At 35.0% G+C, this 13750-nt stretch overlaps 1 protein-coding gene and 1 long non-coding RNA gene across 2 annotated transcripts; one reads left to right on the top strand and one right to left on the bottom strand.

Annotated features, from left to right (window-relative positions):
• The first annotated feature begins 366 nt into the window (after positions 1–366).
• LOC130460863 (uncharacterized) lies at positions 367–2080 on the top strand. Its single transcript, XR_008921053.1, has 2 exons — positions 367–1299; positions 1916–2080. It is a non-coding gene; the product is annotated as an uncharacterized lncRNA (long non-coding RNA).
• Positions 2081–8621: 6541 nt separating this feature from the next.
• LOC110799807 (anthocyanidin 3-O-glucoside 2'''-O-xylosyltransferase) lies at positions 8622–9983 on the bottom strand. Its single transcript, XM_022005081.2, has one exon. The coding sequence runs from the start codon at positions 9981–9983 to the stop codon at positions 8622–8624; it is 1362 nt and encodes a 453-aa protein (XP_021860773.1).
• Positions 9984–13750: the final 3767 nt, after the last annotated feature.

Below are 13750 nucleotides of genomic sequence, written 5' to 3'. Positions count from 1 at the left end.
GCAAGGGAAAGGTTCGATGATGAAAGCACAAAAACTCCACTTGACAACGCATCTCCTATAAAATAAACGAATCTCGATTCCCCATTTCATTTCACCCGAAACCTGCTATTTATGGAAACCCGCTAAAAATAGTAAACTGCCGTAAAAGGTAGCTTCTAAAAGTGGCAAATCATAAAGGATAGTGTAACACCCCGTATTTTCAAGCCTATTTTATTATTCTGTAATTACGATTGTTAACGTAATTACGTCCCAAATTTTTTTTCCGATCTATTTTAATTATCTTATTATGTCTACTTTTTTTGTGACATAATAATAGAAGCCCAATCTCTTTTTCATGTGTGAGTTATCTTTCAAGCCCATCTATTCCCAAAAATCTGATTTTTATTATGGGGTTTGGAAATTTCATTTTGACTTTAAGTCAATTAAAGACCAAACACCATCTTTTTCTTTGTCTGCCTTCTTCTTCCTCCTTTACACGTATGAGAACTTTCTCATCAAGCTTCTTGACTTTTCATTCTTCAGTCCAAGAACAAAGCAAAACTCATTTCTCATTCTTTCTCCTTTATGCGTGGCAAAACCTTGTTAATTTGAAATGCCAAATGTCCAATTTATTTATCAATTTCATGACTCACCATGTCAAGAAAGCTTATAAATAGCCATTAAAGTTTCTGTCATCTTCAAGCTTACAAATCCAACTCAAATTTGAGTAATCAAATTAAAAACACCATTGTTAAAGGTTGGAACTTTTTACCCCATTAACTTTGACCACCATTTTTCTCTCTCCTCCGTTGACCACCGCGGCTCCACCGCTGCCACCACCTGTTTCCAGCGAATCCTTCCTTCACCGCCTCGGACCAGTGCCCAGAACCCTGACCCGGCACCACCTTTTCCCCGTCGCCGTGTCCATGCCGCTGTGGCCCTTTTTCTACGGGTGTTGCTGCTGTTGCGTGACTACTGCTATTCTTTCTCTGATTGAATTTTCATGGTCTTGTTTTATTGAGTACTTGGATTTTAAAGGTGTGGGCCATGGTTTTATGTTAAGGAGCCAACAATCTTATGGAGTAAGATAGTGGACCGTGAGTTTAGTAAAGAAAGAACTATTTTGGGTTTATTTTTCCATAAAGGTAAAAGTTTATTAAGTTCTAAGTATCATAATTTTAAGTTGGCATATTACTAAATTAATTAAAGAATCTTATGATTAATGCATATTGTTGTTATAATTTTGAGGTTGGAAACTACGGGAAGTATTTGGAGTATAAGGTGTTCGGCTCAAACGTTTTTAGTTAAGGATCGATCGAGGTAATTATTATGTCTAGCATTTTATCTTATGTGCCCGTATATGTTATATAATTTTTATGTCCAGCATTTAAGCTTTATATGCCCGTATGTGTGTTATGTATGATTATATGATTATTATGTGATTTATGTGCTAATGGCATGATGTATGATTTAATGTTTAAAAGTACGATTATGATAATATGTTATTATGTTATGATGTTAAAGCCCTTGTTCGGGAATAATGACGATATTTATAAAGTTATTTTAAAGAAATACGATGTTGCTTTTGTCGGCCTGGAAAAGTGAACTGAACTAGTAAATGGGCAAGTTACAGGTAGAGGCCATGTTAAAGTTAAAGTCTGGGAAACAGTTCCCCCCTGAAAAGATGTAAGAAAAGTCCCGCCAAAGCCTGTACTTGCCAATGAGCTGTAAGGGAAATGATTCCTTGCCGACACAGTTTTCCAGATAACGAGATTGAGTTAGTTATTTCCGAACAATAAATGTTAATGATTGATATGTGCCAAATGATTTTCAAAATAAAACCGTTTTGACGGGCTGGAGTAATATTACTGAGTTTTCCACTCATTTTTGTATTTTCTGTGTTTTTCCTGTTTTCTATTTTTACGATGATGTACAGGTTCGATTAAGGAGCTCAAGTTGCTCAAATGAGAGTTATTACTGGAGTTGGTAATTTATTTTGGAGATATCGAGACGAGAATTTATTTATTATGGAAATCATGTTATTGAGGTTGTTATAAGAATATTGATTTATATTTATTTTATGGAAAAGTTGTATTATTTATGGAGTGTTTTTAAGGATTATTTTATTTGTGGGCCCATACCCACAGGTCCCAGGATTAATTAGGCCTAATTCCGCTGCTAATGATCAATTAAGTGCGGTTTATTACCGCTAATTAAGGAGCCGAAAAGTCGGGGCGTTACAGATAGAAACCTGTCAGAATTAGGTGTTGCATTCCAACATAAATCCTAAATGAGATAGAAAACCGCGAGAATCCTATTCCTAATAGGATTCGGAAATAAGAGTTACGTATTAATTAAAATCCTAACAAACCTAGAGTTCGTAACGGGCTCAGACGCATTCCGTCATAAAAATTGATACGCGCTAAAAGACTCGAATTAATCTCAAACTCTACGGATTTCAGGAATCTGAATCTGACAAAGAATTCGGCCCAGACATCACTTTCAACGCCCAGAGCTGGGCGCCGTAATCTTTGACGCCCAGCCCTGGGCGCTGAAATTGCATGGATCTCTATTTTCAACGCCCAGCCCTGGGCGCCGAAATCTTTGACGTCCAGAGCTGGGCGCCGAAATTACCTGGGACGTGTTTTTTTCCTAATTTTTTGTGGATTAGAACTCTGCAATTCTATCTTTCCACGAACTCTTCCCTATAAATAGGCCCCTAGTTTCGACGTGAAACAACACACAACAACACATAATATCTTCTGAGTATTGACTCTAAACCCCTTAGCCTAAGCCTCTCGCTGCGAAACTGTTCACACGTTCTGTCGCAATCTATCCATAAATCGAACAGAACGTATCCTGTCCCATAATTGAGATTCGTTAAATGAAAAGGAGAAATAGCGAAGCAAAGTGGTTAGTTTTCTGAGAACTGTGACGCACCTCTCAAGGGTGCGTCGTAATGTGTCCCTTTTTGATGATTTAACTGCTTTCCTCCCCCTTTTTATGAACTGTTAAACTAACCTAATATGATTGTTCTATCACGCCTAACAAATATAATATTTTTGGGAAATCGGATTATCATGCTAGGTCCCTTAATGCTATTTAAATCAGATAATCACGATCGAATTAGTATTATATGTTGCATATTGCTAAAATCAATTCAGATTAGTTTGTTAACGCATGTCCCTTCAATTATTTATGCTGAGCTAGTAAGGATATCCTGCCTCTGGAGTTATCGACGAGCGAATTACTCCTCTCGGTAGTTACAGTCCCCCGAACCCTCAATCTCTACCTTGCGGGTGTATATTGAGAGATCCCCACACCAGGGATCACAAGGGAACCTACGGCCGTCGTGGTCAAACATAATTGCACTCCCTTTATGTCACGATAATCGGGTTTTGTCAGTTTTTCTCATTGTCGTTAAAAACTGAATGGTGACTCCTATATCACTAGTCAATTGAGTGTATACTCACAGGAAATCCAATTACACTTGATTGAATAAAAATAATCGTCACACCCACGAGGGACAAGATCACGCATTAGCCTCGCGCTTTTTCGACCCCCTCACAGTAGGTCATAGGCCGGGTCGAGCCCCATCAGCTGCAAAAATTCTTGGGAGCGGCTCAAGCGAAAACCTGCGTAGGTGGACTGGTTAATCTGTGCTAAGTGCTGGTTCAGCAGGGTCCCTTCTTCTTACCTATATATAAAAAAATTGCTAATAATATAAAGATTAAAAAGAAAAGTACAAAACAAAAAAATACGTACAGAATAAAAAGATACCCCCTTTGTCCTTTAATACTTACACTATTTTGAATTTTTAGTATATGAAAACAAATGTTAGTAGATAATATATTGTTGGCTTCATCTTAATATATATTTTCAAATATTAATGTTTTTATAAGTTTTTATAATATATAGTTAAAAATATTGATGGTCAAAGTTATGCATTGACAAGCGTGTCCAGTAAAAATGGTGCGAGTATTAAGGGATGGAGGGAGTAATAACTCTGGTGGGTGAGAATATGTCTATTATTGGCAAATCAATAACTCATTGTTTAATGATCACGTTTTTAATAAATACGTCCTCTGACACAATTATTTAGTCACGCTTGCCAATGCACGATTTCAAACATTAATATCTTCAACTATGCATAAGAAAAAAATTATAAAAAGTTGATATTTAAAAAATATTTATTGAGACGAATCTAACAAGACCCGGCCACACGACTATGTTTTTACTTAAGTATAAACCACAAAAAGAAATCAAAGGAACTTGTGTGAATAGTTTCAAAAACCCCATTGTGTCATATAAATAAGGATGGAGGAAGTATGTCATATTTGCTAGGTAAGCCAGGGTGTGGAACCGATCGTGTGGCCACCAGAAGTTGTGACCCCTAAAAATCAATACTCCGTATATTGTTGGGTAGTAGTGTTGTACTCTCCTCGTTTCTTTTTATTCTTTATGTTTGGAACTATATATGTGATTTAAAAATTAATTAATGTTGATAAGTTTTTTTAAATTTTTTATTTAACCAATATTACCTCCGTTTCAAAAAGATCTTTGCGTTTTCCGTTTGAGTCTGTTTTATAATGTTCTTTACATTTTGCTTTATTCTATTTTTGGACAATTTTTTTTATTACATTGCCCTTCTTATCCCAGAATATTTATCATTTTCTACTCACTTTCTTTTACTTTACTCATTTTTTTTCTTACACCTACCTACATTTTTATACATTTCTACAGTATTACTTTATCCATATTTTATTGAACCAACCATTTTACTTTTGTCTTAATATTTGTGCAAATAGTAACAAATTAAAATATGACATTGTCAAAGTGTGAGAGATGTAATTCTCGATGGGAAGGTATGAAAGGTTTAGTATCTCACCGATTTTAATTAATTAAAATAATCATTTGTAAGATTTTTGACAGAATATTAAGGACATTTATGATGCAACATAAAAGAAAAAATTCTTAATATAAAAATTAAAATGGGACATTAGAAATGAAAAGCGTAAAGAATAAAAATAGACGGAGTGAATACTAATTACCCTTGATTTGCACACAAAAAAAAACTAATTACTGTTGCTAGCTAGAAATTAAACAAACGTCTATTTATCGACTACGCAATAATATAGGTGTTATTATTCGTTGCCCGCATTTATTTATGTTGCCTTCCTTTTTCAAAATTACTCTTACAACGTGGCATAATAATATTCCGCGAGAGTACGGAATTTATTTCATACTTTTGTAGTTATCACGATGTCATATAGCCATATCGCAAATTTGATGGTGCAGGCGTGTGCACCGTGCTCTAGGTGCACCGGAAACAAAACGACATAAAAAACACATAAAACGCGCGTGTTTCATTAAATCCCGGGAACAAAAGAACATTTTCCTTGAACAAAAGAACAATACCCTAGAACAAAAGAACATTAAAGGCTCTGTTCTTTTCAGCTCTGTATTTCGCGTTTTTTATTCGATTTGCTTTCTTCTTGCGATATATATTCTTCTAGATTTTATGTTTTAACTCAAATTGTGAAAAAGAGAGAGAAAGTATGAACTAGGTTTTCTAAAATGGTTCTTAGAGAGAGAAAGTAGTGAAAATTCCCAAAAATTCGTTGATTTTTCTGCTTCAACATCAAATTAAATCGATTCTTCTTCTTCAAATCTGAATTCTGCAGCTGATAATCAGATTCTGGGAAGTAATTTTTCAATGTTGAAATAATAAATTCTAGGTTTTGATGATTTTGATTTTGTAATAATCGTGTGTTTGATGATTTTGATTATTTTGATGATTTTGTTTTTGTAATAATCGAGTTTTGATGGTTTTGATGATTTTAATGAATCAAATTATGTAACAACACGTTGATTTCATTGAAATCGCTGATTTTGAAGATTTGGATTATGTCATTACGGTTTTTTTCCAGAAAAGAACAGTTTTACGTATTAAAAGAACATATGCTCGTATTAAAAGAACAATTTCTTTATGCTCGTATTAAAAGAACAATTTCATTATAGTAGAAAAATAGACCATTTGCGTTTCATAATTTGTTCTTTCATTCTATTGTGTTCTTCTTTTTTATTATTTTCAATTTCATTTGCGTTTCATAACTTGTACTTTTTATTTTATTGTGTTATTTTTCTTCTTACTTTTTATTTATCCTTTGTTCTTTTGGTTGCGTTCTTTTTCTTGGTTTTATATATGTTAACCTATTATTTTTTTCGATATTATGAATAATGTGCTTGATAATTCATAACAGAATGATGAAAATGATGATTCCGAAATCATATATTATTGTTGGACAAGGTACTTGACTTGTTCTTTTAGTCTCTCTATTTGTTCTTTTAGTCTTTTCATTTGTTCTTTTTATAATATTCTGTTAAAAGAACAAAATAAAAACACGTGCATAGTTCTCATTATGCACTCTTTAAGAATTTTTTCTTTCTCCTTCTCTGTTAATCTTTGATTCTACTTCCTAATTTTTCATTTTCTATTTTTCAGCAACTATATATATAATAATTGTATTTATTAATCATAACCATTAGTCATTTTATAAGTACATTTTAGAGAGAGAAAGAGGAGAAGATTTATATTCTCTCAACATAAGAGAGATTTTTTGAGAGAGAAAGAGTGAGATGGTGAGTGAAAGAGTAAAAAATATAATTTCTCCTTATTCTCTCTCTAAAATTCCTTCTGAATGTTTCTCCTTTGTTGAAAAATGAGTGAATTAAGAAAAACACTAGTTCAATTTGGCTAGTTTTCGAAGCAAGAGAATATCTGGAGAGTGTGATATTTTCTGAGGATTGAGATCAGTTTTTGAAGATTTATTAAAATATATCGATGCTCCTGATAAAATGTTGACAAGTGTTTAAGGTACGTTTCCTTGTTCTTACCTCTAATGTTCTTTTCAAATTATAATGTTCTTTTCACAACTTTACTTTTACTGTGGCATCAACATAGTTGTTCTTTTAAATCAACATAGTTTGTTCTTTTATATCAACGTTCATAGATTGTTAAAAAAAGAACATATAATAGTTTGAAAAGAACACATAACACTTAAAAAAGAACATAGTCTGATTCGTGGTAAAAGAACAAAAATACATTTAAAAAAAATATAGATTTAGTTTTAAGTGCATCAAAAAATCGTCGTTTCGCCTTTTTTAATTAGAACATAAAATCGTTTGAATAGAAAAAATAACACTTAATAAAAGAACATAGATCTGATCTGTTGGATAAGAACAAAAATACATTTAAATAAAAATATAGATCTAGTTTTAAAAGATCAAAATATCGTCGTTTTTGTCATTTTAATTAGAACACTAAGTGGTTTGAAAAGAACAAATACAACTAATAAAAGAACATAGATTTGTTGTTCTTTTCGTCCCTTTCATTCTGTTCTTTTGTTTGATAAGGAAAAAGAAAATGTTGTTCTTTTTCATGTGTTTTGTTCTCTTGTTCTTTCTTTTGTTGTCTTTTTCTTAAATTTTTTTGAGTTTTTGTTTTTTATTTTTCTTTTGATTTTGTTCTTTGTGTTTTCTAAAAAAGTCGTTGTTCTTTTTTTAATTATTTTGTGTTCTTTTTAACTTTTTAACTTTTTTACTGTTTTTTAATTTTTTATAATATTATCAATAATATGTTTTTTTTTTTGTTTTTCTGTTGCATTTTTCACATGATGTTCTTTTTGTAAAATAGTTGTTCTTTTTATAGTGTATCAGGAGAGAGAATATGTTATTTTCAATTTTGTACATTTTCTTTAATTTTTTAACATTAGTGTTCTTTTCAGATTTTGTTTAATGTTCTTTTCGTTTACTCTATTATGTTCAATCTGTTTAGTTTCTTATGTTCTTTTTGTATTTTTTTTTTATTTTTTGCATTTTGGTGCAGGTGCACGTAGATCTACGTGCAGGCCCTGCACCATCTGCACTTTGTAGCCATATAGGCAACCAAATGAATTACTCCCTCCGTATTTATTTAAGAGATACACTTGGTCGGTCACGGGTATTAAGAAAAAGAATTGAATGAAATAAAGTAATAAAACAAGTGGGGTTGGTAGATATTTTAATAAGTAAAATAAGTGGGGACCATGTCATTTTAAGGGATGGAGCTAGGGTGTGGGTGGGGTGTAAATAGATTATTTAATTAGATGGTGGGGTTGATAAGTTACTAAAGATGGCAAGTGTATCTCTTAAATAAATACGGCCGAAAAAGGCAAGTGTATCACTTAAATAAATACAGAATAGTATAAGATTGAGTTTAAAAATTTAAATTTGTTACCGGTAAAAAATTGAGGATATAATAGGGTCATATATTTTATTTTGATGGGTAATATAATAGGGTCATACGGGTCAGTGTGGTTTTTGACTCTTTGGTGATAGACTGATAGTACATTAGCACTCCCTATTCCCTAATAGGTCCTTATCAATATCTGTTGTCTTTGGTGACAATACTTCCCCCGTCCTTAATTTTCTGATGTTTGATGAGGAAATAAATTTTGATATAGAGATGTATTACAAAATATATATATAAGCCAACAAAATGATCAAGTATGGAAAAGACAAGCACTAAATACATTATAATTGTTGACAGACATTTGACAGATTAATTAAACTGACGCTCTTGGCGAATTGCAAAACAAAAACTAAGAAATAAGGGCTTGTAAATCCTTGATGAAGTTGTCAATGTAGCCAGTGATAAAGTCAGGGCTAATCAACATACTTGTGTATTTAGCATGATTCTTTCTCACTACATGACTTATATCACTATCTTCATCCATCACTCTGTTGATGGCTTCACATAGACCTTGCTTTGACACCCACCCGTTCTGTTGTCGCTCCACCTTCACACCCACCTTGAGCTCATCTGCCATCAACTTTGCGTTCAGAGTTTGGTCTGGCAGCTGTGGGAGTAGTACCAGCTGAGTTTCACTCACTAACCCCTCCCACATGGACGAAGACCCACAATGGGTCACAAAGCACCCTAATGATGGGTGCGCCAGTATCTGCTGTTGCTGCACCCACCCACCATGAACCACCCCTCTCCCACTAACCCGATCATTATAACCTTCTGGCAGCAGCTCCTTCAATGAGGCATAGCCTACAGGAGGCTTTACAGCCATCAAGAAGGGTAGTCCTGTCATTTCTAACCCCAAGGCTAACTCCTGCAGTTGGGCTGCGTCTAAGACATGCTGACTACCAAGGCAGCAAAAGATCACTGATCTTGGCCCAAACCTAGCTAGCCAGTCAGCCCATCGAGTCTCCAACGGAGAGAGTTGGAGTTCAAGATCAGGCAAGGCGTGGCTAGTGACAAGGACAGGCTTGTTGAATGTGGCAGCAACACGGTCACAATATACTCCTTCAATCTCCCTGCATGTGCGGATGGCTATTGCATCTGCAGATGAGAGGGAGATGATAGAGCGTTCAAGTAAGGTAATCTCATCCCCAAAATAGACTGATGAGTTGTGATCATTGCGACTCCACTGAGGGACACTACCGACATATGACGATGATGACAAAGCTACTTGTGATGTTGCTGCTGCTTTTGGAAGGACGCTAGGTCTGACATGGGACATAGAAATAGCACATACACTGTTGTATGACACTGACTTGATCCCGAGCTTGCTAGCAATATCGGGTATCCAATGGGCCATGTCGTAGAAGACAAGGTCGGGCTTCTGGGTTGATAGGATAGACTCCACCTCAGGCCGAGTGCGGTCCATGGAAATGGAGAGTTCACCATGTTGGTTGAGGGAGATATCCGCAGTTGTTTCAGTGCCAGGAGGGAGAGTGAGAGTTTCGAGGGGTGGGACAGTGATTGAATGGAAAGTAATGAGACTAGGGTGAAAGTTAAGTGGTTCTAACTGAAGCCTAGCTTTGTTGGGAAGCAATAAGGTGATTTTGTGGCCTTTCTCAGCAAGTTTGTTGGAAAGGTGAAGGTAAGGGATCAAGTGTCCAAAGGCAAGCCATGGAAACATCACTATCCGCAACATTTTCTCTCCACCCATCTTTTTTTTTTTTATTAACTAATTATTGGGAGTGTTCATTTATAGGAGTACTACATGGAGCTCATGGAGATCGTGAGCCTCTTGTTACACCTAACACTTAGTAATTGTAACTAGTATAGTATCCGTTCGATGCACGGTTTACAATCTAAATATAAATGTATATGTAACTCTGGTAGACAATTATCATTAAAATAATACTTAATTATAGATATTCTCCTAATTAAAACATTGACGGATAAATTTGTTATTGACCCTCATTTATCCTCATTGACGGATAAATTTGTTATTGACCCCTTATCCTAATTAAAACATTGACGGATAAATTTGTTAAAACAAATAATGGTACACGTAAAAAATTACTTTGATCCTCATTTATCAGGCCTATCAAACGCGCATTAAGTTATCTCATCCACCATTCCTCTCGGTTGTTCTACACACTTAATACGTGCCTCATTTATCCCATCAATCGATCACTTAATACCTACCTGTGTGGCTGTGTTCAACCCGATATACATAGTTTTTTTTTTTTTTTTGAGAGAATACAGAGTAGATAGATATAGATATAGTTCTGCAAAATACACGGACGTCGTGAGTCTCGGTTTACACTTGGTGATTGTAATGTAGTTGACTATATTATATACTCCGTATTACTTAAGTCAATATTCTATACATATTCTATTACTGTAGTAGTTCTTCAAAATACATGGAGCTCGTGAGCCTCGTGTTAAGGTGAGTTTATCCCTAGTTTTGAATTGAGTCTTGAGGTAAGTCTCATGCCTAAATCTTGGGATAATGTGGTAAAATACTACACCAAGTCTTGAAGTGGGTTTGAAAATCCAAGACTCACTTAAAACTCCACTTTTTTCTTCCTCCAATCAAATCATGCCACATCATCTAACTTAAATTATCTTATTTCACTCAATTAAATTATTGATGGTTTATGTATTATTTTGTTTCATTTGCCTTTAAATTTATATTCTAGATCTTTTGAATTTAATATGTTGTATTATTGTTTCTAATTTGTACGGAATATAGGTCAATTTCGAAATTAACATTTTCTGCTTTTTTCTTTTTTTTTTTTCTCGAATTATAAATTACTTTGTTTTAGAGCTGATCAACATGGGTCCGGCCCGACCCGGTCTGAAAATTAACGGGTTTTGGGCAGAAGATTCAGTCCCGATTTAAAAAAAAACTTTGCGGGCTTTGGACAACGCAAAACAACAATTTTAGTTATAAATTTGGCATGGTCGAAATTCGTCTGAAAAGCCTGCTATTTTTGGCCCGAAATAGCGAATTTTGGGCATACAAAATTGGCCTGAAGCTTGGCCCGACCCGCCCGGTCGACATAATGGACAAATTTTTATGCCCGCGGCCCGACCCGAACCTGGCCCGGCTCGCATGTTGATCAGGTCTACTTTGTTTGTGTATAAGAAAACATAGTTTCGATATTATTTAGAAAATATGCCCAAAAAAAAAGATACATACATAAAATATTATTTTAAGAGTTAGGTGAGTCTGAGGTGAGTTTGGGGATAATGTGTAAAAATAGGGTGAGTTTTGTGTGAGTCTGTATAATGAAAAAGTTAGTGGAAAGCTGATGTGGCAGAATCTGAAGATTAGAAGTGAGTATGGGGATAAACTCACCCTTCCAGGCATCTGACATGTCCGATGATAGTCTAAATTATTCTATACATATTCTATTAGTAGTTCTTCAAAATACATGGAGCTCGTGAGCCTCGTGTTACACTTATTAATTATGGCATCTGACATGTCGGATGATAGTATAAATACAATATCCTCATCTCTCTGGCTCTGGAGCGGTAAAAAAACTGATCAACCAGAGAATTTAACTTTGAACCCATCTGCAAATTACAAAGATATTAGTTAGGATAATAATATTTGCAATATTTGATCAAAATTATTTATACGAAGTACATAGTATTCCATATAATATTTTCATAAGGTGTTACTCTCCGGTCCCGACACTACAAAAAATTGTACCATTAATCACGGAGAATCTCGTCGCTAAAGGCCAATAATCGTTGATTAACGACAGGATTTCCTGACGCGAACCCGTCATAAAATAGGGCCGTCGTTAATGGAAAATTCCGTCATTAACCCGTCGTAAAACACATTTGCGACGGTTGTTCCCGTCTTTGTTTGGTTGTTACCTCCGTTATTTGTGAAAGAAATAATGCCCTTGGTCCAAGTATGCATTCAATGCTAAGTCTAATAAATGCGGTTCATTATTAATTAATTATGCAAGTTAATAATTCAGTGAGATCAAGTGAACTGTATGCCTAGCTAGCTAGATGCCGCTTCAGTTCAAGTGGAATTAATAATATTAATCCACGGCTTACTCTTGACTGAACCCGTAGGGTCACACATATAGTACGTGAACGGATCAAGTATTTAAGTGAATTAAATACTCCATTTATGGATATTCGGAATCGACGGATCTCGGTTCCAGTGGGAGTTGAAATCGTCAAAAGGCAAATTATGAATACTCCGGAAACGATGATATTGCCGGAAACGGAAATATGTATCGTATAGGAAATATAAATATTATCCAAGTCGTAGATGTTGCCGGAAACGGAAACATGGTACGTATCGGAAAATATTATCGGAAATGGAAACATGGTACGTATCGGAAAATATTATCGAAAATGGAAATATTGCCGGAATCGGAAATATTGCCGGAAACGGAAATATTATCGGAATCGGAAATACATTCCGGAAACGGAAATATTAAATATTTGTTCGAAACGGAAATTAATTCCGGAATCGGAAATATTAAATACTATTCGAATCGGAAATGAATTCCGGAATCGGAAAACGAAACGGAAGCGCGACGTACGAAATAAGCATCGGACGAGCTTGCTAGACGCAAGGGCCCAGCACGAAGCCAGGCATGCGCCTAGCGAAGCCCGCGCAAAGCGAGCAGCAACAAAGCAGCAGCCCGCGCCGAGCAAGGCAGGCCCAGCCAAGCGCAAGGCAAGGCCAGGCCCAGCCAAGGCAAGGCAGCAGGCTGACAGCGCCCTCGCATGGGCCGCACGCGCACAGCGCCCTTCGTGGGCTGCTTGTGCGTGTGTGTTGTTGTGTTCGTGCATGCCTCGAATCCTTAGACGCTTAGGATTTTTCCGGTTAGATTGTTTTCCTAAATCCACTTGAGTTAGTCGTTTAATTAAACACTAAAATACAAAGGATTAATTTAAGTAGAAGTCTAATTGAATTAGTAAATTGAATCCTAGTGGATATCTAAGTCCGATAATTCCTCTCTATAAATAGGTGATAATAATCACAATTTATAGAACATGTTCATAAGTATTCATATAGTTTTAAGATTAAACTAAGCTTAATAATTTGCCAAATAATATTAGAGGATCTCCCCCGTTATGTACAGTGGCGGAACTAGATTTTTTTGTTAGGGTGGCCACATTATATAGTAGTCAGAATTTGCCTAAAATGCCAATTTTGTGGAAAAAATGTTTTATTAAACAGTGCATTGATTTTTTTTTTTTTTTTTTTTGAGGGAAACAGTGCATTGATTTTGTAAAAGAAATTACAACTTTTTAAAACATAAAAAAAAAGTAAGAAAAAGGGTAAAATCTATATAGAGGGAGAGAAAAATAGGAAAATACGTCGAATAGAACGAAGCCTGATTCGAAAAAGGTAAGGTGTGTCATAGTTGTCCCAAATGTTGCCTTCTACCAAATAATTATTTTAAGAAGTCAATTAAGTTTTAGACATTGAGAGTGAATGTTTAA

The sequence above is a fragment of the Spinacia oleracea genome, chromosome 5 (assembly GCF_020520425.1).
Source record: "Spinacia oleracea cultivar Varoflay chromosome 5, BTI_SOV_V1, whole genome shotgun sequence".
NCBI lineage: Eukaryota > Viridiplantae > Streptophyta > Magnoliopsida > Caryophyllales > Amaranthaceae > Spinacia > Spinacia oleracea.
The sequence above is the reverse complement of the archived record's forward strand: the minus strand, read 5'-3'. Positions and strand labels throughout refer to the sequence as shown.

Excerpts from the sequence above, each read along its gene's own strand:
- LOC110799807 (XM_022005081.2), bottom strand. The coding sequence starts at position 9,983 with ATGGGTGGAGAGAAAATGTTGCGGATAGTGATGTTTCCATGGCTTGCC.